The 26,607-nt window shown below is 38.5% G+C and overlaps 1 protein-coding gene across 16 annotated transcripts in view; it reads right to left on the minus strand.

The window, feature by feature from the left end:
* Positions 1-26,607, minus strand: part of Itpr (Inositol 1,4,5,-trisphosphate receptor) — a 590,630-nt gene that overhangs the window by 182,841 nt on the left and 381,182 nt on the right. For 13 of the 16 annotated variants that reach the window (XM_070084085.1, XM_070084080.1, XM_070084084.1 and 10 more), the window contains 3 exons: positions 19,337-19,451; positions 9,364-9,503; positions 7,518-7,559 (listed from right to left, as the gene is read on the minus strand). In XM_070084085.1, the coding sequence (XP_069940186.1) occupies positions 7,518-7,559; positions 9,364-9,503; positions 19,337-19,451 (297 nt within the window). The remainder of the gene's footprint in view (positions 1-7,517; positions 7,560-9,363; positions 9,504-19,336; positions 19,452-26,607) is intronic. The other 3 variants (XM_070084086.1, XM_070084081.1, XM_070084077.1) reach the window with 1 other exon arrangement.

A 26,607-nucleotide genomic window follows, 5' to 3' on the forward strand; every position in this document is an offset into this window, starting at 1 on the left:
GCAATTTTGCCAATTTCACACAAATTTCAAAAGATGCCAATTTCCAAATAGGATCCAGAATAAACAAGACAAACATTCCTGGCACTAAAATAACATTTCCTCTGTTCATTAGACACATCCCCAGGCCCCTCTTACATTTCTTTTGCTTTCCACTTTGAATTTCTATTCTCAAAAAAAATAGAAGATTTACTGTTATGCAGACTACTGCATTAGTGTAGAAATGGTATAAATACACCTACCATCCGACTTACGACCTGCTCGACTTACGACCACTCGACTTACGACTGTGTTTTTTATGCCAAATTTCTGGGAAATAAACAACTATTTGTGTTGTACACAGTGTTTATCCTAAACCTTACAGTATAAAATACAGTACTAACAGCATAAAAAGTAAAGTAAAACATGAAATACCAAAATAAAACAATAAAATAAAGTTATTACAAAAATGTTTTGTTGATATTCAGTAGTAAAGTTCGACTTACGACCGGTTTCTCGGAACGGAACTCGGTCGTAAGTCGGATGGTAGGTGTATTATCAGCGCACTTGTGAAAGAATATCAGACTCACCAGTTGACATGTATTGGACGCGTGGCATGATTTGTTTACTTTTGAACTTTGGCAAAAATTGAACATTTCTGCTACTTTGAGCTCAATTTCTAGGTACTTTTCATTGTAAAACCAAACAAAATCATCTCAGTTTCTGTAATATGTCTTCCATTCTATAAAATGAGACCAGGAAAACTAGAATACAACCATAAATACCATATGAAAATACAGTGCAAAATCACTGTTTTAAACCAATAACACACAGTTTTTTCTCATTACGCACTGTGCCGCAGGATTTTTTTTATACTGTGCACACTGACCACATACACCCATTCTTTCATATGTAGGCCTACCAGCTTTCTCTTGTTAGATTTGAAGGCACTAGAATTTAGGCGTACTAGTACGTCAATAACCCTGGTGCGTAAGCCGTACTAGTACGTCGGAAACCCTGAAAGGGTAAATAATTACTACTACTAATAATAATTAATAATTATTATTAATAATAATTAATAATAATAATAATAATAAAAATAATAATAATAATAACAATCGCTCTGGAGTGCTTTAACCCTTAAACGGTCCAAATGTATATATACATTTTTTCAACATTTGAAAGTATGAAAAAAAAAATGTAAATCATCTTTTTCTTTTTACATTTGAAAATGTGTAAAAAAACTTTTATCTACTTTTTTTTTTGTTATATTTGAAAATATGTAAAAAAAAAAAAAACAAAGATCTACTTTTGGAGCACTACGGATTTGAACGCTGATCAATTTGGACCGTTTAAGGGTTAAATGTCAGCTATCAAAACTATATGATATACGTATGATATTAAAAGCACCCTAGAGTGATTAATTATAACTTATCATTAATTATATTTTATTATTATTATTATTAGTAGTAGTAGTAGTAGTAGTATTATCACCATCAACATATCTTTTTCAATGAGTTTAATCATTTCATAATTAAGCTGCCATGAGAGACCAAGAATGTAAACACAGATGAACACACCAGCTAACCCTTTTATTGTGAACTTCTTCCATTTTCCTATCTTTCCTCTTCCAAGTGCTGCTGCACTTTTATCTTGTACCATGGGATGCACAATCAAGTACAAATTTATACACGAAATATGTAGTCTTGGAGACTGACAGTTACTGACACCCATCACTAACTAATTTACAATGAACTTCTATTGTACTTCTTCCATTTAACGCTTCCAAGTGCTACTGCACTTTTATCTTGTACTATGGAGTGCACAATCAAGTACAAATTTGTACAAATATGTGGTCTTGGAGACTTTAAAAACTAGTGTACTGAGTGGCTGTAAGAAGTAGATTGAGATGCTTGATGCTGAGGCACTGTGCTGCCCGTTTCCGTGACCCAAGTTCTCATATGGCATACAATACTGACTCGAGAGCCCGTCGTAACTCCGAGTTGTCAGTAAATGAGTACGTCGGTAAGTGAGGAGAGGCTGTACAGATTAAAAACATAATTGCAAATAATAATATTTTATTATTTTATTATTGCCGGCAAAGATGGAGTTGTTACTATTCTTTAGCTGTGTTCAATGAGAAAACGTGGAGAAATACACGAGATAAAGAAGAAAAATGAAAAATCAATGAGATCACAAAATGTTCAGTTGACTCAAAGTGTACAGAACACATACCAGGGTATAGCCAAATTTGAAAATACAAAAAAAAAGTTAGGTAAAAGAACACATGTGCAACTAATGAAGCATTAGTTGCTCATGTGTCCTTTTATTTAACATACTGTTGGTAATTCTTAAAACATTATTACAAAAAAAGTTAAGAGCAGGCCACTATGATTAACAATTACTCAGGTCAAGCATGAGGAAGAATTGCTAGTCAGTCAGTGACAAACTGACGGATTACAAGGACGTATCAATTAGATAACACCTATCAAAGGAGTTAAGAACTGTAAGAGATTACAGAAACCGCCATAAACACAATCAATCCATAAGGTATGCACAAAAAATTTCAGCCATCATTAAACATGTTAATTTTTTTAATTATAACACAGAATGGAAACATGCATTTTATTTTTAACTGAAACATAGGAATTATAAATTTTCTTTAAAATGAATCCACTTTCATTATTGAGCTGCACACTCGCTGTGACATGCATATGCTTCTCCTCTCTTTAAATTTAGATAGAAATCAGTCGTCTCCATGGGAAAGTGGAACAGAATTCTTCTTCTGTAAGCCATGCATGTCGTAAGAGGTGACTAAAATGCTGGGAGCAAGGGGCTAGTAAGCCCTTCTCCTCTATAAACTACTAAAGTTTAAGACTGAAACTTTCGTTTTTCTTTTTGGGCTACCCTGCTTTGGTGGGATATGGCCGGTTTGTTGAAAGAAAGAAGTCAGTTGTACTATTATACTTGGAGCAGATCATGGCAGCGCGCTTTAGACAAACAACCCTAGTACAATTGGGGTGCCAATAATTTATTCATTTGTGAGAATGTTCTTTCCAGGGCCCATGGAATAATAAAAGGCCAGTGAGAAGAGGAAAACAAGAAGTACATGTAATAACTCAACAACTGAAGAAATGTCAGCAAAGTGGCAGGTAAAGAATTCTAAATCTATATGCTCAAACTACCACAGAGAAGGGTGAGATGAATGAGTATAAGATTATTATATTCATGGAAAGACCTAAACTCACAAGGGTAACTCAGTGTTGTACGGCAGAGGTTAAAGAGATGGTGGAGGAAGAGGTAAATTTGGAGAGGGAAGGACACTGAATGAGAAGGTGGGGTCAAAGAATCAGTTAACCCCTTAACTGTGGCATACCCTGAAATTAAATTTACTGAGTGCATGTCAAGATTTAAAAAAAAAAAAAAAATCCTTACATGATTTTATGGTGTGCTGAAGTTGGCAAAAATATGATCATTTATCAGCAACAGCAGTGCAACAGGGCCAGCTATGTTTACATTTTACAATTTATCAATGCAAAATTATGATTGTTTTTCATTTTTTTATTGTTTTCAATGTTTAACACTATGTGCATTAGTTTTTTATATTAGATCTGTTTCAAGGTGTTTTAGTACATTGAACATTGGGAACTCCTTAGCACGACATTCATCCACTAGGAACATGCAATATGAAGTTTTGCAGTGTAACATTTTAAGGGATTCATGGAAACTGGTTAGCTGAACTTGAGTCCTGAAGGTGGGAAGTACAATGCCTGCACTCTAAAGGAGGGGTCTGGGATATCTGCTGTTTGGAAGGACATCTAAACTGTCATATCTGCACACCTCTGGCAAAACAGTGATAGTGTGAATGATGGCGAAAGTTTCTTTTTCAGGTTACCCTGCCTCAGCAGGAGATGGCTAGTGTGAAAAAAAAAAATTATTCTATTTTTCCTGCACTGGGCCTCTAATATTATTTGCAATGAATACTTATGATATTACAATTGTTTCAAGGTGTAATACTCATCAAAACATGGAAATAAGTTACATTGTTTGATTTTATTGAGTTATCCTAGGTTAAATCTCCAAAGTGTGGTTTATGGCTAAATTCTACTGTTAGTATCATGAAATTGTAATAAATCTGGAATGAATAAATTGTCATCTGCCAGTTTCACACCTGTTTGATTGTAGGGAAGCTGATAGTGGAACAATGAATTCTGATTTCACTGTTTAATTATGCTAGTTAGGTAGTGTTAACCATGAAGCACTACTTGGCCCTGACTGGTCTTATTTTTTTTCAAAGGCCTGAAGAGGTTGTAGGGAATACAAACAGTTGTGTTGAAGTCAAATATATTGACAGGTGGTGGTTCTAGAGCCACAAAAAAATTATGTATACCAATATGTCAGACACTGTCATCACTTGTGTACTAGTAAGCTGGTTACAGTTAAAAGGTTAAGAACTCAAATACTGAATCTACAGCAAAGACGGAAAGATCAGAGAAGAGGGTAGACAGAAAAAACATTCTTTGAAGAGTGGAACTGAGTGCTCCTCCATGAGATGAAGTGCGAGTCTAGTGTCAATAAGTGTAAGAGTCAGGCCCTGATCCGCTTCTCTCACTGTTAGATACAAGGCAGAATCATGAAGGAAATCTCATGAACTGCTGAAGTTTTGGAAGGGAGCTATGATTTTGAAGCAAAGCATAAATGCCTAATTTTGAGAAATATCCAGATAATAGTAGTGTCCTTGTCAGGTAAGGTGCCTAGTCAAACTGGTTTCATGAACTTTGGGTAAAGATGTAAAAGTAAAGTTCATGTATAGGAAAATTTGAGGATGTAGAACTTGTGTATGCTGAATACAGTATAACACTGTACCCCTTTCTTATCAGAAGCAAGAAAAACAGGCATGAAATTAAAATTATGATTTGATGTGTAGCTGAAATTGAAAGTTGATATGGAGGATAAAAATCCATGTGTAACACTTTTAGGGCTTGTAAATAAATTTAGGCCAGAAAGAAGCAGCTATCCTGGTTGATCAGGATATGGAGGATAAAAATCCATGTGTAACACTTTTAGGGCTTGTAAATAAATTTAGGCCAGAAAGAAGTAGCTATCCTGGTTGATCAGGCAAGCACCAGATGAGCCTGGGAGTAGAAAAACTCTTGGAACTACTCAAAGGTACATCAAAGGATAGTGGCATGTGACTGTCTTAGGGCAAACAAATAGTGTCAAAGAGTTCCTCAGTAGTAATCTGAAATACATATACAGAACAATACAATAATATTAACTAGTCACAGTGTGACTAGCTAATGGTCCATTTGGACCAAAACATCGTCACAAAGTTACTGTCTCCTATGTGAGGGTTATCTGTGTATTGTAACATTCTCAGTCACAGTATTGTGTCTCTGTGTTCCTTAAGCATACAGAAATTTTCTCATTTTTTGTTTAATTTTCTCCATGCTGGTTCATTTGTGCCATATGGTGACATCATCACTTTCATGACAGCCAAATTCACATGAGGCATTTTTGGCAAATGATGTAGATACTTCTTAGTTTAACATTAAAATGCACTTCAAATGCCTGGGTAAGACAGTGAATGTGACCACTCTCTCAAGGACAGGGTTTCTACTGAAAACATTATATAAAGAAAAAGCTACCCCCAGTTAGATAAAAGAAACATGATGTCAATTTGAACTATTCTATGCTGCCTCCATCTTTAAAATATCACTTAATTATTTAAGGGGCAGACACTAAATATTTTAATGGTGATAAAGTACCTAGTGTATGACATGAGGCAATGGCTCATTACAATTTAAAAATAGGCATTATTAAAGAGAATCAATCACACTTGGCAGGATTTCAAGTCTAAGAGTCTCATAATCTTGGGAAATTTTAAGAACATGTCTTTGTCTTCGAGAGAAAAATAAAATCAAGCTGGTTAAGTCAAATAATGCATAATAAGCAAAGACACCCAAAACACAATAATGTTAAAATTTTAGTGGATGATGACCAAAACGTCATCATATGTTTCTTTCTGTGTGGGTTATACACAATATTGTTCCAGTCATGGCAGTGTTCCTTTTTGTTCTCCAAAATAAAAATGAGAAACATATGTTGGTCAATTGTAGGTAGTAGGTTTGTAGACAGCAACCACCCAGGGAGGTACTACCGTCCTGCCAAGTGAGTGTAAAACGAAAGCCTGTAATTGTTTTACATGATGGTAGGATTGCTGGTGTCCATTTTTCTGTCTCATAAACATGCAAGGTTTCAGGTACATCTTGCTACTTCTACTTACACTTAGGTCACACTACACATACATGTACAAGCATATATATACAGTGGATCCCCGGTTAACGATATTTTTTCACTCCAGAAGTATGTTCAGGTGCCAGTACTGACCGAATTTGTTCCCATAAGGAATATTGTGAAGTAGATTAGTCCATTTCAGATCCCCAAACATACACGTACAAACGCACTTACATAAATACACTTACATAATTGGTTGCATTCGGAAGTGATCGTTATGCGGGGGTCCACTGTATATACACACCCCTCTGGGTTTTCTTCTATTCCCTTCTCCTGTATAAATTACTAAATTTAAAAAGATAAACTTTCGTTTTTCTTTTTGGGCCACCCTGCCTTGGTGGGATACGGCCGGTTTGTTGAAAAAAAAAAAATGTTGGTCAATGTATATAACCCACCTTTCCATAATACTTCAGTGTGAGAAGATTTGACAAGGTAAATGACAGATTACATAATATACCAAGGGAACTACTAATGAATAAGACATGTCTTTTAGCTGTATCTCCTCCCTTCCAGTACCAAAAGTCTGAGTTTTAACTAATGGGAGTTAAACAGGTGCCACTGTCTCATGGCAAAGACAGCTAAATCAAACAAAAAGAACTAACTATACTAAGCATCATTAAAAGAAAGGAACAGAGGGTAGTATGAGGAAACACTATAATAAAAGAAACCCAAAAGAGAATGAGATGGTCAAGAAGGATGTACGTGGAGCAAGAGAAAATGTACAAGAGAAAAGATACTAAGACCACAGTTGATCGATGAATAGAACAGTGTGTGGGGGTGCATCATGCTGATCAAGAACATGAGAAGATAACCCAAATATGAGGTTTTATATATACCATACTATAACAGTAGGTATCAGGATTACTCAGATGCATCACTGAGTCATAGCAAACCTTTATGAGATGAATATTAATTATATAGGTTATTTATCATGTTCTTATTACCTAGTAACATCCAATGGGGTTATAAAAATGAATTTATACAAGTTTGTATGTAATTACAAATTTATATATTACTGAGCTTACAAAAATACAGGTAATAATTTACACAAGGTACAGTACCTACTGAGATAGTTACTGTATAAATAACAAAACTGCTAATTCTTTTCATCCTTAAGTTTAAATTTAAGAAGAAAAATCGCATGAACAGCTGAATAAAAGTTATTCCATGACCTGCACCATATAAAGCATCTAATTTGGCAAATACAAAGCATATTATTTTTTCACTTTTACTTTTCAGCTCACCTGATCTCCATCATCTTCTTCGTACATTAAGTCATTGCAAAGCTACAGGAAAATGTAAGAACATCAGTCTACTATGCTCAACTTATGGAATAAACTTTTTCAGATCACTAAAATAATAAAATGTAATGCCAGATTAAGCACTAAGGAAAACCACAATATCCCACAGCATTAATTTCAATTTTGTTTAAAACTGTTAATATAAAACTGCATAAAATATGGTGATTAAATTTCCTAAGTGTTCGAGAGACAACAAATAACCAAAAGAAATATTTCTAGATACAGTTTTACTTAATGCCTCTTTACGAGACAATCATAAAACTATAGTTTTAGTGACTACCGAAAACCCTTAAACTGTGACATGTCCACTTGAGTGCACAAACTAAATATCATTAAACAAAAATTTATTTTAAAGATACTATACATAGAAATTCATTTAAAAAACACATATGTATACAGTAAGAAACTTGGAATAAAAAAAACAATAGAAAATGAAATACCAACATTTTGGAAGGCATTTCTTTTTGTAAGACTGATAATATCCATTGTGATAAAACATACTTTTTTCCCTAACTTAATTTTTAATTTATGAGACCGCTAATGTTCTGTACAGTTCATTATATAAGACTCTTCATATTCTGCGCAGTTCATAATGTTTGATGCATCAAACTGTGTTCACTTTTTATGCTCATATATTACTGTTAAATGTTCAAGTTCCTACTTCTCAATACCTCCTACACACTTTTCTTCCAATCCTTCCGCAGAAGTTCCTTCACTATACTGCCATCTATGCGTCCCAAAAATCATCATCATTTATCAATTGATACAGGTCATACAGTAAGAAGTAATCAGGTTCAAATAAAGGAAGATGGTATCTTCAATTACTTGAATCAAAGAGATCTTCACCATAATCGAGGCACTCTCCTTGAAGGGTTCCCAGACTTAAACGACCTCTTAATCAAATTAATTTCTAAATGATCCAACCAAATTCAACAACCCTTCTTCAGTCTACTTATACCTTACATATCACACAAACATTAACCCTTAAACGGTCCAAACGTATATATACGTTCACTCGCGTAGCGCCCCAAATTTTTTGAGGAAAAAAAAAAACTTTTCTTTTAAAAGGAAAAAAGAGCATATGGTACCCAGGCATCCCCAATTATTTTAATATGGCACACAGTGAGTGCACACACCCATTCTCTCATGTCTAGGTGACTCAGGCTTATTATGGCAATGCTGAATGAATGACAAAGAAAACGTATACTGTATATACGTTTGGGGCGCTATGCACGTGAACGTATGTATACGTTTGGACCGTTTAAGGGTTAAAATTCATTTCATAATCACTGTATAATATTTACACAACACAATGACCTGAGACAGGACATTTCCAGGTCCTCTACCCTTTCTTCTAATTAAGCACTTGTAGCTTGACAGTTTATCACCTTAATTTTCAACAATCAACAGTTACCCTTTTACCAGCATTGTCAATTTTAATCAACAGCAGCAAAGTGAGCATGCAGCAATGTAGGTTTAGCCAATAGTGGAATTTTGTAACTTCTTTTGCTTCCATAGCTTATACTGAACAATGATATCATTCATACACTGCATCCATATGAGACTGATACTATGCCATTTTCACTACATTTTCTGTAAAACTGATGAACTGACAAACATTTTATCCAACAGCAGCAAGTTGGAATTGCAGGACTGTTCTGTCAGTTTCAGCTGACAGTAAATATTTTTAAATTCTTAGTTTCTAATTGCAGTAATACCCCTATCCTTACTATATTATGATGGCAAAATAAAGATTACAGAAATTAAAAACACTAATTTTCACACGTACCGATGTTGATGAGGTATCACGTCGAGTGGCTCGATTGCTCCATTTAGAAGCTGTTCGTGTCATGATACTAGTGGTGCGCTGAGACATGCTCACAACTTGGGCCTCCAAGTCTACTGGTATGGAAATGTTATGCTTGCGAGCTGAAAAAAATAGCAACCAAAAAAGAAAATACTGTACTGTCAAATTCAAATAAATTACGTAGTACCACCTAATATGGTACATAGTAGGTTGGCAGACAGCAACCACCCAGGGTAGTACAGTGGTACCCCAAGTTTCGTACAGCTCCCAACTCAAACAATTACGTAAGTTTATTATTGTAAATGCTTTTGTAAGTGTATTTTTGGGGGACTGAAATGGACTAATCTAATTTACATTATTCCTAATGGGAACAAATTCGTTTGGTAACGGCACTCGAACAGCCTTCTGGAACAAATTATGGCCGAAACTCATGGTACCACTGTACTACTATTCTGCCAAATGAGTGCTAAATGGAAATCTGTAATTATTTCACACAATGGAAGGATTGCTGGTGGCTTTTCTTTGTCTCATAAACACGCAAGCAACATGTACATCTCGCTACTTCTACTTACACTTAGGTCACACTACACACACATGTACATGCATATCTATGGTTTAGAAAGACATGTAAGCAAACACTATGACATATTTATTAGAAAACGTTTCGGTCCTGGGACCTTGATCACTTCTAACATACAGAGATAGAAAGGCATTATATATATAGGCGGAGAGTGAGGTGTGACACACGTGACCTGAGGAATGTCATAAGAACATAAGAATGGAGGAACACTGTAGAAGGCCTACTGGCCCATGCAAGGCAGGTCCTTATCAAAACAACCTCTGCCTATGATGAGGACGGGTAGACGATGAAATCATGTGACTCCTGTGTTGCTGGGTTGGTGGTGTTTTCTAATAAATATGTCATAGTGTTTGCTTACGTGTCTTTCTAAACCAACTTGTCGGTATTTATTACCAAGGTTTATACCATGCATATCTATACACACCCATCTGAGTTTTCTTTTTCTTAATGATTCTTGTTTTTATTTACTTCCTTTCATATCCATGGGGAAATGGAAAAAGAATACATCCTCTGAAGGCTATGCGTGCCATATAAAGCAACTAAAATGCTGGGAGGGAAGCAAGGGGATAATAACCCCTCCATAAGCATAAATTACTAAAAAATGAATAATGAAAACTTTAAAAAGTTGGGATGTTTGAATGTGCAGGATGTAGTGCAGATAATAAGAGATGACTGTCAAAGTTATGAAGGAAAAGAAGACAGATGTCCTGGCCCTAAGTGAAACAAATCTGGAGGAGGTAGGAGTTTCAGTGAGGAGAAATAAATGGGACTAGGTCAGGAGTATATAAGAGAGTTAGAGCTAAGGAAGGAGTACCAATAATGTTGAAACATCAGTTACAGAAGGAAAGGAGGGAATTTAAATGTATAAAGTCAAGAATAATAGGGATTAAAATAAGGGTTGGATGCAGAAAGTGGGTTATAATGTTCATGCATCTGAAGAAAAAGAGAGGAGGAGGAAAAAAAAAATATATATATATGTTGAAGGATAAGCTATGGCAGGAAAAGAGGGACTATAAATGTATTAATTCAAGGATTATGTGGAGTAAAATAAAGATTGGATGTGAAAAGTGGGTTATAGTAAGCGTGTATGCACCTGGAGAAGAAAGAAGTGTAGAGAGAGAGAGAGAGAGAGAGAGAGATTTCGGGAAATGCTGAGTGAATGCGTGGGGAGTTTTGAATCAAGTGTGAGAGTAATGGTGGTTGGGGATTTCAATGCTAAAGTGGGTAAAAATGTTATGGAGGGAGTAGTAGGTAAATTTGGGGTGCCAGGGGTAAATGTAAATGGGGAGCCTTTATTTGAGCTATGTGTAGAAAGAGATTTGGTAATAAGTAATACATATTTTATGAAAAAGAGGGTAAATAAATATACAACGTATGATGTAGCACGTAATGAAAGTAGTGTGTTAGATTATGTATTGGTGGATAAAAGGTTGATGGGTAGGCTCCAGGATGTACATGTTTATAGAAGGGCAACTGATATATCGGATCATTATTTAGTTGTAGCTACAGTTAGAGTAAGAGGTAGATGGGAAAAGAGGTGGCAACAACAAGTAAGAGGGAGGTGAAAGTGTATAAACTAAGGGAGGAGGAAGTTCGGGGGAGATATAAGCGACTGTTGGCAGAAAGGTGGGCTAGTGCAAAGATGAGTAGTGGAGGGGGTTGAAGAGGGTTGGAATAGTTTTAAAAATGCAGTATTAGAATGTGGGGCAGAAGTTTGTGGTTATAGGAGGGTGGGGGCAGATGGAAAGAGGAGTGATTGGTGGAATGATGAAGTAAAGGATGTGATAAAAGAGAAAAAGTTAGCTTATGAGAGGTTTTTACAAAGCAGAAGTGTTATAAGAAAAGCAAAGTATATGGAGAGTAAAAGAAAGTGAAGAGAGTGGTGAGAGAGTGCAAAAGGAGAGCAGATGATAGAGTGGGAGAGGCACTCTCAAGAAATTTTAATGAAAATAAGAAAAAATTTTGGAGTGAGTTAAACAAGTTAAGAAAGCCTAGGAAAAGTATGGATTTGTCACTTAAAAACAGAGTAGGGGAGTTAGTAGATGGGGAAAGGGAGGTATTAGGTAGATGGCGAGAATATTTTGAGGAACTTTTAAATGTTGAGGAAGAAAGGGAGGTGGTAATTTCATGCACTGGTCAGGGAGGTATACCATCTTTTAGGAGTGAAGAAGAGCAGAATGTAAGTGTGGGGGGGAGGTACGTGAGGCATTACGTAGAATGAAAGGAGGTAAAGCAGCTGGAACTGATGGGATCATGACAGAAATGTTAAAAGCAGGGGGGGATATAGTGCTGGAGTGGTTGGTACTTTTGTTTAATAAATGTATGAAAGAGGGGAAGGTACCTAGGGATTGGCGGAGAGCATGTATAGTCCCTTTATATAAAGGGAAAGGAGATAAAAGAGATTGTAAAAATTATAGAGGAATAAGTTTATTGAGTATACCAGGAAAAGTGTATGGTAGGGTTATAATTGAAAGAATTAGAGGTAAGACAGAATGTAGGATTGCGGATGAGCAAGGAGGTTTCAGAGTGGGTAGGGGATGTGTAGATCAAAAGTTTACATTGAAGCCTATATGTGAACAGTATTTAGATAAAGGTAGGGAAGTTTTTATTGCATTTATGGATTTAGAAAAGGCATATGATAGAGTGGATAGAGGAGCAATGTGGCAGATGTTGCAAGTATATGGAATAGGTGGTTAAGTTACTAAATGCTGTAAAGAGTTTCTATGAGGATAGTGAGGCTCAGGTTAGGGTGTGCAGAAGAGAGGAAGACTACTTCCTGGTAAAAGTAGGTCTTAGACAGGGATGTGTAATGTCACCATGGTTGTTTAATATATTTACAGATGGGGTTGTAAAAGAAGTAAATGCTAGGGTATTCAGGAGAGGGGTGGGATTAAATTATGGGGAATCAAATTCAAAATGGGAATTAACAGAGATACTTTTTGCTGATGATACTGTGCTTATGGGAGATTCTAAAGAAAAATTGCAAAGGTTAGTGGATGAGTTTGGGAATGTGTGCAAAGGTAGAAAGTTGAAAGTGAACATAGAAAAGAGTAAGGTGATGAGGGTATCAAATGATTTAGATAAAGAAAAATTGGATATCAAATTGGGGAGGAGGAGTATGGAAGAAGTCAATGTTTTCAGATACTTGGGAGTTGACGTGTCGGCGGATGGATTTATGAAGGATGAAGTTAATCATAGAATTGATGAGGGAAAAAAGGTGAGTGGTGCATTGAGGTATATGTGGAGTCAAAAAACGTTATCTATGGAGGCAAAGAAGGGAATGTATGAAAGTATAGTAGTACCAACACTCTTATATGGGTGTGAAGCTTGGGTGGTAAATGCAGCAGTGAGGAAACAGTTGGAGGCAGTGGAGATGTCCTGTTTAAGGACAATGTGTGGTGTAAATATTATGCAGAAAATTCGGAGTGTGGAAATTAGGAAAAGGTGTGGAGTTAATAAAAGTATTAGTCAGAGGGCAGAAGAGGGGTTGTTGAGGTGGTTTGGTCATTTAGAGAGAATGGATCAAAGTAGCATATAAATCTATTGGGGAAGGAAGGCGAGGTAGGGGTCGTCCTCGAAAGGGTTGGAGAGAGGGGGTAAAGGAGGTTTTGTGGGCGAGGGGCTTGGACTTCCAGCAAGCGTGCGTGAGCGTGTTAGATAGGAGTGAATGGAGACGAATGGTACTTGGGACCTGACGATCTGTTGGAGTGTGAGCAGGGTAATATTTAGCGAAGGGATTCAGGGAAACCGGTTATTTTCATATAGTCGGACTTGAGTCCTGGAAATGGGAAGTACAATGCCTGCACTTTAAAGGAGGAGTTTGGGATATTGCCAGTTTGGAGGGATATGTTGTGTATCTTTATATGTATATGCTTCTAAACTGTTGTATTCTGAGCACCTCTGCAAAAACAGTGATTATGTGTGAGTGAGGTGAAAGTGTTGAATGATGAAAGTATTTTCTTTTTGGGGATTTTCTTTCTTTTTTGGGTCACCCTGCCTCGGTGGGAGACGGCCGACTAGTTGAAAATAAATAAATAAATAAATATATATATATATATATATATTTTTTTTCAACAAGTCGGCCGTCTCCCACCAACGCAGGGTGACCCAAAAAAGAAAGAAAATCCCCAAAAAGAAAATACTTTCATCATTCAACACTTTCACCTCACTCACACATAATCACTGTTTTTGCAGAGGTGCTCAGAACACAACAGCTTAGAAGCATATATGTATAAAGATACACAACATATCCCTCTAAACTGCTAATATCCCAAACCCCTCCTTTAAAGTGCAGGCATTGTACTTCCTGGAATCAAGTCCGGCTATATAAAAATAACCGGTTTCCCTGAATCCCTTCACTAAATATTACCCTGCTCACACTCCAACAGATCGTCAGGTCCCAAATACCATTCGTCTCCATTCACTCCTATCGAACACACTCATGCACGCCTGCTGGAAGTCCAACCCCCTCGCCCACAAAGCCTCCCTTACCCCTTCCTTCCAACCTTTTCAAGGACGACCCCTACCCTGCTTTCCTTCTCCTACAGATTTAAATGCACTCCATGTCATTCTACTTTGATCCATTCTCTCTAAATGACCAAACCACCTTAACAACCCCTCTTCAGCCCTCTGACTAATACTTTTATTAACTCCACACCTTCTCCTAATTTCCACACTCCGAATTTTCTGCATAATATGTACACCGCACACTGCCCTTAGACAGGACATCTCCACTGCCTCCAACCGCCTCCTCGCTGCTGCATTCACAACCCAAGCTTCACACCCATATAAGAGTGTTGGTCCTTCTATACTTTCATACATTCCCTTCTTTGCCTCCATAGGTAACATTTTTTTGATTCCACATATACGTCAATGCACCACTCACCTTTTTTCCCTCATCAATTCTATGATTAACCTCATCCTTCATAAATCCATCCGCCGACACGTCAACTCCCAAGTATCTGAAAACATTCACTTCTTCCATACTCCTCCCCAATTTGAAATCCAATTTTTCTTTATCTAAATCATTTGATACCCTCATCACCTTACTCTTCTCTATGTTCACTTTCAAATTTCTACCTTTATACACACTCCCAAACTCATCCTCTAACCTTTGCAATTTTTCTTTAGTATCTCCCATAAGCACAGTATTATCAGCAAAAAGTAACTGTGTCAATTCCCATTTTGTATTTGATTCCCCATAATTTAATCCCACCACTCTCCTGAACACCCTAGCATTTACTTCTTTTACAACCCCATCTATAAATATATTAAACAACCATGGTGACATTACACATCCCTGTCTAAGACCTACTTTTACCAGGAAGTAGTCTCTCTCTCTTCTACACACCCTAACCTGAGCCTCACTATTTATTTATTATCACACTGGCCGATTCCCACCAAGGCAGGGTGGCCTGAAAAAGAAAAACTTTCACCATCATTCACTCCATCACTGTCTTGCCAGAAGGGTGCTTTACACTACAGTTTTTAAACTGCAACATTAACACCCCTCCTTCAGAGTGCAGGCACTGTACTTCCCATCTCCAGGACTCAAGTCCGGCCTGCCGGTTTCCCTGAACCCCTTCATAAATGTTACTTTGCTCACACTCCAACAGCACGTCACGTATTAAAAACCATTTGTCTCCATTCACTCCTATCAAACACGCTCATGCATACCTGCTGGAAGTCCAAGCCCCTCGAGCAGGTATGCATGAGCGTGTTTGATAGGAGTGAATGGAGACAAATGGTTTTTAATACTATCCTCATAAAAACTCTTTACAGCATTTAGTAACTTACCACCTATGCAACATCAGCCACATTGCTCCCCTGTCCACTCTATCATATGCCTTTTCTAAATCCATAAATGCAATAAAAACTTCCATACCTTTATCTAAATACTGTTCACATATATGCTTCAATGTAAACACTTGATCTACACATCCCCTACCTACTCTAAAACCTTCTTGCTCATCCGCAATCCTACATTCTGTCTTACCTCTAATTCTTTCAATTATAACCCTACCATACACTTTTCCTGGTATACTCAGTAAAGTTATTCCTCTATAATTTTTACAATCTCTTTTGTCCCCCTTCCCTTTACATAAAGGGACTATACATGCTCTCTGCCAATCTCTAGGTACCTTCCCCTCTTTCATACATTTATTAAACAAAAATACCAACCACTCCAACACTATATCCCCCCCTGCTTTTAACATTTCTGTCATGATCCCATCAGTTCCAGCTGCTTTACCCCCTTTCATTCTATGTAGTGCCTCACCTCCCCCACACTCACATCCTGATGTTCTTCACTCCTAAAAGATGGTATACCTCCCTGTCCAGTGCATGAATTACCGCTTCCCTTTCTTTGTCGACATTTAAAAGTTCCTCAAAATATTCTCACCATCTACCCAAAACCTCCCTCTCCCCATCTACTAACTCCCCTACTCTGTTTTTAAATGACAAATCCATTTGTTCCCTATACTTTCTTAACCTGTTTAACTCACTCCAAAATTTTGTCTTCTTTTCATTAAAATTTCTTGACAGTGCCGCTCCCACTCTATCATCTGCTCTCCTTTTGCACTCTTTCACCACTCTCTTCACCTTTCTTTTACTCTCCATATACTCTACTCTTCTTATAATACTTCTGCTTTGTAAAAACCTCTCATAAGCTAACTTTTTTTCTTTTATCACAACCTTTACTTCATCATTCCACCAATCACTCCTCTTTCCTCCTGCATCCACCCTCCTATAAACACAAACTTCTGCTCCACATTCTAATACTGCATTTTTTTAACTATTCCAACCCTCTTCAACCCCCCATTGCTCATACTAGTACAAGCCCACCTTTCTGCCAATAGTTGTTTATATCTCACCTGAACTTTCCTCCTCCCTTAGTTTATACACTCTCACCTCCCTCTTACTTGTTGTTGCCATTTTCCTCTTTTCCCATCTACCTCTAACTCTAACTGTAGCTACAACTAAATAATGATCCGATATGTCAGTTGCCCCTCTATAAACGTGTACATCCTGGAGCCTACTCATCAACCTTTTATCCACCAAACTACTTTCATTACGGGCTATATCATACCTTGTATATTTATTTATCCTCTTCTTCATAAAATATGTATTACTTATTACTAAACCTCTTTCTACAGATAGCTCAATTAAAGACTCCCCATTTTCATTTACCCCTGGCACCCCAAATTTACCTACTACTCCCTCCACAACATTTTTGCCCATTTTAGCATTGAAATCCCCAACCACCATTACTCTCACACTTGGTTCAAAACTCCCCATGCATTCACTCAACATTTCCCAAAATCTCTCTCTCTCCTATACACTTCTCTCTTCTCCAGGTACATATACACTTACTATCACCCACTTTTCATATCCAACCTTTATTTTACTCCACATAATCCTTGAATTAATACATTTTTATATTCCCTCTTTTCCTGCCATAACTTATCCTTCAACATTATTGCTACTCCTTCTTTAGCTCTAACTCTATTTGAAACCTCTGACCTAATCCCATTTATTCCTCTCCACTGAAACTCTCCTACCCCCTTCATCTTTGTTTCACTTAAAGCCAGAACTTCCAGCTTCTTCTCATTCATAGCATCCACAATCATTTCTTTCTTATCATTTGCACTACATCCACGCACCTTCAGACTTCCCACTTTGACAATTTTCTTATTATTCTTTTTAGTAATTATTACAGGAAAAGGGGTTACTAGCCCATTGTTCCTGGCATTTTAGTTGACTTTTACAACACGCATGGTTTACGGAGGAAAGATTCTTATTCCACTTCCCCATGGATATAAAAGGAAAAGTAATAAGACCAAGAACTATTAAGATAAAATCAAAGAAAACTTAGATGAGCGTGAATAAATAAACATGTACATGTATGTGTTGTGTGACTTAAGTGTAAGTAGAAGTTTGCAGAAATAAGACATAAATAAACATGATGCAAATAATAGCAGTGTCACTTGCTCAGCAATCAGGGAGAGGCATATGCACCACAAACCAACAGGTTTACTAGCCGCTCCCTGAGACAGAGACAAGCAAATGGAAAGACAGACACAGGCAGACAGAAAAGCAGAACTAGACAGACAGATAAGCAGAGCTAGGCAGACAGATAGATGTACAGATAGACAGGCAGACAGATTGACTGACAGGCAGACATACAAAGACATGTTTGTGTGCAAGAGTAAAAACATATAAAGGCAAAATTCCCTCCAGCAGGGCACGTTCATCAAATGTCACTTATCCGACCCTTGTCATAACACCATTATTCAAGAAGTTTCATATTCCAGTGTCTAAAACATTGCTGGGACCTATAAATACTTTGTATATATTTCTAGACAATAGTAAATGACCAGGGGAGGTGAAAATGTTCACCTGTCAGTGTGATTGTTACAATTTGAGTACTATTTCAGTACATAATATTGGTGTCAGAACAAAGATTGGCTATGAAATCACAAGAACTATTATAAACTGTAATTATCAGAACATAGAAATTATATAAATTAAAATAAAAATGAGGAAAACGGGTAAATCAGCAACACTTCTGCAAGCGACAGGACTGATGTTGCCATCAGGTGAGCATCCAGAGACAACTTCGTGGTCTTGTATCTTGCTAAGTACTGGTCCTAAAATTTTTTTTTGGTTTTATACCACACAGAATATTGCCCTCTTTAATTTAAAAACAAAAAACAATTTTTTTATTTTTCAAAATATTCGGAGCGCCACACAGGTGAACTTAGATCTACGTTTGGACAGTTTAAGGGTTAACGCATGCTTGCTGGAAGTCCAAGCCCTTTGCCCACAAAACTTTTTTTACCCCCTTCCTCCAATCTTCCTTAGGATGACCCATAGCCCACCTTCCTTCCAAGTCATTCTACTTTTGTTCCATCCTCTCTAAATGATTAAACCACCTCAAGAACCCCTCTTCAGTCCTCTGACTAATACTTTTAGTAACTCAAGACCTCCTCCTAATTTCCACACTATGAATTCTCTGAATAATATTCACACTACACATTGCCCTTTGACAGGACATCTCCACTGCCTGCAGCCTCCTCCTTGCTGCAGCTTTTACAACCTATGCTTCACACTCATGTAAGTGTTGGTACCACTATACTCTTGTACATTCCCTTCTTTGCCTCCATGGAGTTTACCTATAGTTTCAAAACTTGAAAGCAGAGGTTCATTTTCACTGTAAAGTATAATGTCTTATTAATATTTTACTTCATTCACTATTATTTGCATATAATACATCAAGAAAATGCATAAATAATTACACATTATTTTTCCTCCACACAAACCCTACAATTTACCTTTAAAGATGGAAAAGAATGAGCAAAACTTGAATTTACTAACCAACTTCTGTAAGTGTCTTGATGCAGTTCTCTACATTAACCCTCTGGTGGCCCATGACTGCTTGGCTCACTCTGTACACTGCATGGAGAAGCTGCACAAACACTGGCTGCCGTGTCTGAGTTATTAAATATAGGTGAACAATCAGATGTGGGCTGAACATTTTAAGATTAAGAATGAAGCTCACATAAAAGCTGAAACATATGACCAATTTTCTCGATATTTAATTTTAGGTTGTAACATTATCAACAGTGCTAAAATGAATTCACAAGTACTTACTGCATATTCATAAACTCACTCTTTCTATCTCCCATTCTTACACTAACTTTTGTTGCATTTTTAAAAACAACCCCCACCTCACAAACATTCACATACACACAAAAAAACATAAAACACACATACAAAACACACACACCATCCTCCCCCGAGTATGCTACCCCAATACGGCACCAGCACCGGCACCCGGTCAAGAATGTGCAGAACCTGGGAAAGGTCCAAAGCTTTGCAACCAAACTATGTAGTTCCAGAAATAAGAGGAACACTTTATGAAGAGGTTGAAGAAACTGAACCTGATGATCCTTGTGAAGAAACAGCCAATGGAAAACATGACTACGACATACAAAATCTTAAGTGAAAATGAGCGAGCAAATAGGAAAGACTGCTTGAATTAAGAGGACCAGGATCAAAGGGCATGGGACGGCTGGAAGGTGAAGACAAAGATAAGCCATAGGAATGTAAACAAATGCAGTGGACCCCCGGTTTACGATATTATTTCATTCCAGAAGTATGTTCAGGTGCCAGTACTGACCGAATTTGTTCCCATAAGGAATATTGTGAATTAGATTAGTCCACTTCAGACCCTCAAACATACACATACAAACGCACTTACATAATTGGTAGCATTGGGAGCTGATCGTAAACCGGGGGTCCACTGTATATTGCTTTAGTCTCAGGGTGCTTGAAAATTGAAATATTTTGCATATGGCACTGACGAAGGCAGATTCAATACATTACCTGGAGTTTACCTGGAGAGGGTTTCGGGGGTCAACACCCCCCGCGGCCCGATCCGAGACCAGGCCTCATGGTGGATAAGGGTCTGATCAACCAGGCTGTTACTGCTGGCTGCATATAAGCTGATGTACAAACCACAGCCCGGTTGGTCAGGTACTGACTTTACGTGCCTGTCCAGTGCCTTCTTGAAGACAGCTAGGGGTCTATTGGTAATCCCCCTTATGTATGCCGGGTGGCAATTGAACAGACTTGGGCCCTGGACACTTATTGTCTCTCAATGTACTCGTGGCACCCGTGCCTTTCATTTGGGGGAATGTTGCATCTCCTGCCAAGTCTTCTGCTTTCATATGGAGTGATTTTTGTGTGCACATTTGGTACCAATCCCTCCAGGACCTTCCAAGTGTATATTATCATGCATCTCTCTCGCCTGCATTCGAGGGAATATGGATCAAGGACCTACAACCGTTCCCAGTAGTTTAGGTGCCTTATCGTACTTATGTGTGCCATGAAAGTTTTTTGTACACTCTCCAGGTCTGCAATGTTGCCAGCCTTGAAGGAGGCAGTTAAGTGTACAGCAGTATTCCAGCCTAGAGAGCACAAGTGATTTGAAGAGAATCATCATGGGCTTGGCATCCCTAGTTTTGAAGGTTCTCATTATCCATCCTATCATTTTCCAGTCATTGTTATGGTCTTTGACAGTGAGATCCTCTGACATTATCATTCATATGTCCTTCACATATCTGAGTAGTTGAAATTTCTCCTCGTTGAACTTCATACTGTTTTGAGTGGCCCATTCGAAGATTTGGTCAATATCCGCCTGGAGTCTCACGGTGTCTTCGATGGAGGTCACTGCCGCGGTAATCTGGGTATCATCCACAAAGGAAGACACAGAGCTATGGTTTACATCTCTATGTCAGAAATGAGGATGAGGAATAGAATGGGAGTGAATACTGTGCCTTGTGGAACAGAGCTATTTACCGTGGCTGCCTGGGACTTTACTCTGTTTACTATTACTCTTTGTGTTCTATTTGTCAGAAAGTTGTAGATCCATCAACCAACTTTTCCCATTATTCCTTTATCATGCATTTTGTGTGCTATTACATCATGGTCACACTTGTCGGAAGCTTTTGCAAAGTCTGTGTATACTACATCTGTATTTTATTTATCCTCTACAGCATCCAGGACCTTGTCATAGTGGTCCAGTAGCTGGGACAGGCAGGAGCGACCTGCTCTAAACCCGTGTTGCCCTGGGTTGTGTAACTGATGGGTATCTAGGTGGGTGGTGATCTTGCTTCTTAGAACCCTCTCAAAGATTTTTACGGTATGGGATGTTAGCGCTATCGGTCGGTAGTTCTTTGCAATTGCTTTACTGCCACCTTTGTGGAGTGGGGCTATGTCTGTTGTTTTTAGTGTGTGTGTGTGGGATGACCCGTGTCCATGCTCCCTCTCCATAAAATGCTGAAGGCACACAATAGGGGCTTCTTGCAATTCTTGATGAACACAGAGTTCCACGAGTCTCAGCCTGGGTCAGAGTGCATGGGCATGTCATTTACTGGGGGAAGCAATAAACCTAAAGAGGTCATACAGTGTCTTTCACCAGCACCAGGGATGCTCCTCTGAAGAGAGAGAGAGATTCACGAGTAAATATGATAAGGTTCAATAAGCTAATTAAAGAGGTCTAGGCAGGGCCAGGAGCCAAGTCTCAATACCCTCACACACAGCTATGTGGGTGGGAACAATGGGCTAGTAACCCTTTTTATGTAATAATTATGTATTGGTGGATAAAAGGTTGATGGGTAGGCTCCAGGATGTACACGTTTATATAGGGGCAAATGATATATCAGATCATTATTTAGTTGTAGCTAGAGTTAGAGTAAGAGGTAGATGGGACAAGAGGAAAATGGCAACAAGAGAGAGGTGAAGGAGTATAAACTAAGGGAGGAGGAAATTCAGGTGAGATATAAGCAACTATTGGCAGAAAGGTGGGCTGGTGCAAGTATGAGTAGTGGGGAGGATGAAGAGGAATGGAATAGTTTTAAAAATACAGTAATAGAATGTGGGGCAGAAGTTTGTGGTTATAAGAGGGTGGGTGCAGGAGGAAAGAGGAGTGATTGACGGAATGATGAAGTAAAGGGTGTGATAAGAGAGAAAAATGTAGCTTATGAGAGGTTTTTACAATGAAGATGTGTTATAAGAAGAGTAGAGTATATGGAGAGTAAAAGAAAGGTGAAGAGAGTGGTGAGAAAGTGCAAAAGGAGAGCAGATGATAGAGTGGGAGAGGCACTGTCAAGAAATTTTAATGAAAATAAGAAAAAATTCTAGAGTTAAACAAGTTAAGAAAGCCTAGAGAACAAATGCATTTGTCAGTTAAAAACAGAGTAGGGGAGTTAGTAGATGGGGAGATGGAGGTTTTGGGTAGATAGCAAGAATATTTTGAGGAACTTTTAAATGTCGACGAAGAAAGGGAAGCGGTAATTTCATGCACTGGCCAAGGAGGTATACCATCTTTTAGGAGTGACGAAGAGCAGGATGTGAGTATGGGGGAGGTGCATGAGGCATTACGTAGAATGAAAGGGGGTAAAGCAGCTGGAACTGATGGAATCACGACAGAAATTTTAAAAGCAGGGGGATATGTAGGGTTGTAGTTGTTGGTATTTTTGTTTAATAAGTGTATGAAAGAGGGGAAGGTGCCTAGGGATTGGCAGAGAGCATGAATAGTCCCTTTACATAACGGGAAGGGGGACAAGAGAGATTGTAAAAATTACAGAGGAATAAGTTTACTGAGTACAGTGGACCCCCGCATACCGGACGCCTTGCATAACGGACAATCCGCATACCGGACGCTTTGATCGCTAAAATTTTGCCTCGCATACCGCCCAAAAACCCGCTCAGCGCCCTTCGTCCGAGACGCGTCCAATGTGCGGCCTGAGCCACGCTCACATGTTCCGCCGGTGGCATTGTTTACCAGCCAGCCTCCGCGGTAACATCCAAGCATACAATCGGAACATTTCGTATTATTACAGTGTTTTTGGTGATTTTTTCTGGAAAATAAGTGACCATGGGCCCCAAGAAAGCTTCTAGTGCCAACCCTACAGCAATAAGGGTGAGAATTACTATGGAGATGAAGAAAAAGATCATTGATAAGTATGAAAGTGGAGTGCGTGTCTCCGAGCTGGCCAGGTTGTATAATAAACCCCAATCAACCATCGCTACTATTGGTGGTACAGCTGCTGCTGCTGCTGTACCACCATCAGCTGCTGCTGCACTGTCAGCTGCTGCTGCACTGTCACCTGCTGCTGCTGTACCACCGTCAGCTGCTCCTGCTGCTGTAGTACCGTCTGCTGCTGCTGTAGCATCGTCTGTTGCTGCTGTAGCATCGTCTGTTGCTGCTGTACCACCGTCAGCTGCTGCTGCTGCTGTAGCATCGTCTGCTGCTGCTGTAACATCGTCAGTTGCTGCTGTAGCATCGTCTGCTGCTGCTGTAGCATCGTCTGTTGCTGCTGTACCACCATCAGCTGCTGCTGCTGCTGTAGCACCGTTGTTGGTGTGGCTTATTGAGAATACCAAGAAACAATTAACCCCAGAGGATTTGCCACCCAGGATAGCCCAAAAAAGTCAGTGTCATCAAAGACTGTCTAACTTATTTCCATTGGGGTCCTTAATCTTGTCTCCCAGGATGCAACCCACACCAGTCGACTAACACCCAGGTGAACAGGAAAAATGCCTGGAACTAGTGCTCATATTGGTGAATTTAGAGCCAGCAAAGGTTGATTTGAGAGATTTAAGAATCGTAGTGACATACACAGTGTGATAAGGCCTGTTCTGGAAGAAAATACCAAACAGGACCTACAGTACTCAGGAGGAAAAGGCACTCCCAGGACACAGTGTCTCATCAGTCATTGCTGCATCTTCAATAAAGGTAAGTGTCATTTATTCTTCATTTAGTAGAGTAGTACATGCACAATATATATTGTGCATGTACTACTCTACTATTGTGCATGTATCCTTCTCTTTGTGTGTAGGAAAATGTATATTTCATGTGGTAAAAATTTTTTTTTCATGCTTTTGGGTGTCTTGCACGGATTAATTTGATTTCCATTGTTTCTTATGGGGAAAATTCATTCGCATACTGAACATTTCGCATAACAGCCAGCCCTCTTGCACGGATTAAGGTCACTATGCGGGGGTCCACTGTATACCAGAAGTGTATGGAAGGGTTATTACTGAAAGAATTAGAGGTAAGACAGAATGTAGGACTGCGGATGAGCATGGAGGTTTTAGAGTGGGTAGGGGATGTGTAGATCAAGTGTTTACATTGAAGCATATATGTGAACAGTATTTAGATAAAGGTAGGGAAGTTTTTATTGCATTTATGCAACCACCCAGGGAAGTACTACCGTCCTGCCGGATGACTGTGAAACAGAAACCTGTAACTGTTTTGCATAATGGTAGGATTGCTGGTTTCTTTTTCTGTCTCATAAACACGCTAGATAACAGGGATATCTTGCTACTCCTACTTACACTTTGGTCACACTTCACAGACATGCACATGCATATATATGTTTATATACAGTGGACCCCCGCTTAACGATCACCTCCCAATGCGACCAATTATGTAAGTGTATTTATGTAAGTGCGTTTGTACGTGTATGTTTGGGGGTCTGAAATGGACTAATCTACTTCACAATATTCCTTATGGGAACAAATTCGGTCAGTACTGGCACCTGAACATACTTCTGGAATGAAAAAATATCGTTAACCGGGGGTCAACTGTATATACATCTAGGTTTTTCTCCTTTTTCTAAATAGCTCTTGTTCTTCTTTATTTCTTCTATTGTCCACGGGGAAGTGGAAAACAATCTTTCCTCCATAAGCCATGCGTGTCGTATGAGGCGACTAAAATGCCGGGAGCAATGGGTTAGTAACCCTTTCTCCTGTACACATTTACTAAAAAAGACAAGAAGAAAAACTTTATAAAACTGGGATGCTTGAATGTGCGTGGATGTAGTGCGGATGACAAGAAACAGATGATTGCTGATGTTAGGAATGAAAAGAAGTTCGATGTCCTGGCCCTAAGCGAAACAAAGCTGAAGGGGGTAGGGGAGTTTCGGTGGGGGGAAATAAATGGGATTAAATCTGGAGTATCTGAGAGAGTTAGAGCAAAGGAAGGGGTAGCAGTAATGTTGAAGGATCAGTTATGGAAGGAGAAAAGAGAATATGAATGTGTAAATTCAAGAATTATGTGGATTAAAGTAAAGGTTGGATGTGAAAAGTGGGTCATAATAAGCGTGTATGCACCTGGAGAAGAGAGGAATGTAGAGGAGAGAGAGAGAGATTTTGGGAGATGTTAAGTGAATGTATAGGAACCTTTGAACCAAGTGAGAGAGTAACTGTGGTAGGGGACCTGAATGCTAAAGTAGGAGAAACTTTTAGAGAGGGTGTGGTAGGTAAGTTTGGGGTGCCAGGTGTAAATGATAATGGGAGCCCTTTGATTGAACTTTGTATAGAAAGGGGTTTAGTTATAGGTAATACATATTTTAAGAAAAAGAGGATAAATAAGTATACAAGATATGATGTAGGGCGAAATGACAGTAGTTTGTTGGATTATGTATTGGTAGATAAAAGACTGTTGAGTAGACTTCAGGATGTACATGTTTATAAAGGGGCCACAGATATATCAGATCACTTTCTAGTTGTAGCTACACTGAGAGTAAAAGGTAGATGGGATACAAGGAGAATAGAAGCATCAGGGAAGAGAGAGGTGAAGGTTTATAAACTAAAAGAGGAGGCAGTTAGGGTAAGATATAAACAGCTATTGGAGAATACATGAGCTAATGAGAGCATAGGTAATGGGGTCGAAGAGGTATGGGGTAGGATTAAAAATGTAGTGTTAGTGGGTTCAGCAGAAGTTTGTGGTTACAGGAAAGTGGGTGCAGGAGGGAAGAGGAGCGATTGGTGGAATGATGATGTAAAGAGAGTAGTAAGGGAGAAAAGTTAGCATATGAGAAGTTTTTACAAAGTAGAAGTGATGCAAGGAGGGAAGAGTATATGGAAAAAAAGAGAGAGGTTAAGAGAGTGGTGAAGCAATGTAAAAAGAGAGCAAATGAGAGAGTGGGTGAGATGTTATCAACAAATTTTGTTGAAAATAAGAAAAAGTTTTGGAGTGAGATTAACAAGTTAAGGAAGCCTAGAGAACAAATGGATTTGTCAGTTAAAAATAGGAGAGGAGAATTATTAAATGGAGAGTTAGAAGTATTGGAAAG

Source organism: Cherax quadricarinatus, chromosome 11 (genome assembly GCF_038502225.1).
Source record: "Cherax quadricarinatus isolate ZL_2023a chromosome 11, ASM3850222v1, whole genome shotgun sequence".
Classification (NCBI taxonomy): domain Eukaryota; kingdom Metazoa; phylum Arthropoda; class Malacostraca; order Decapoda; family Parastacidae; genus Cherax; species Cherax quadricarinatus.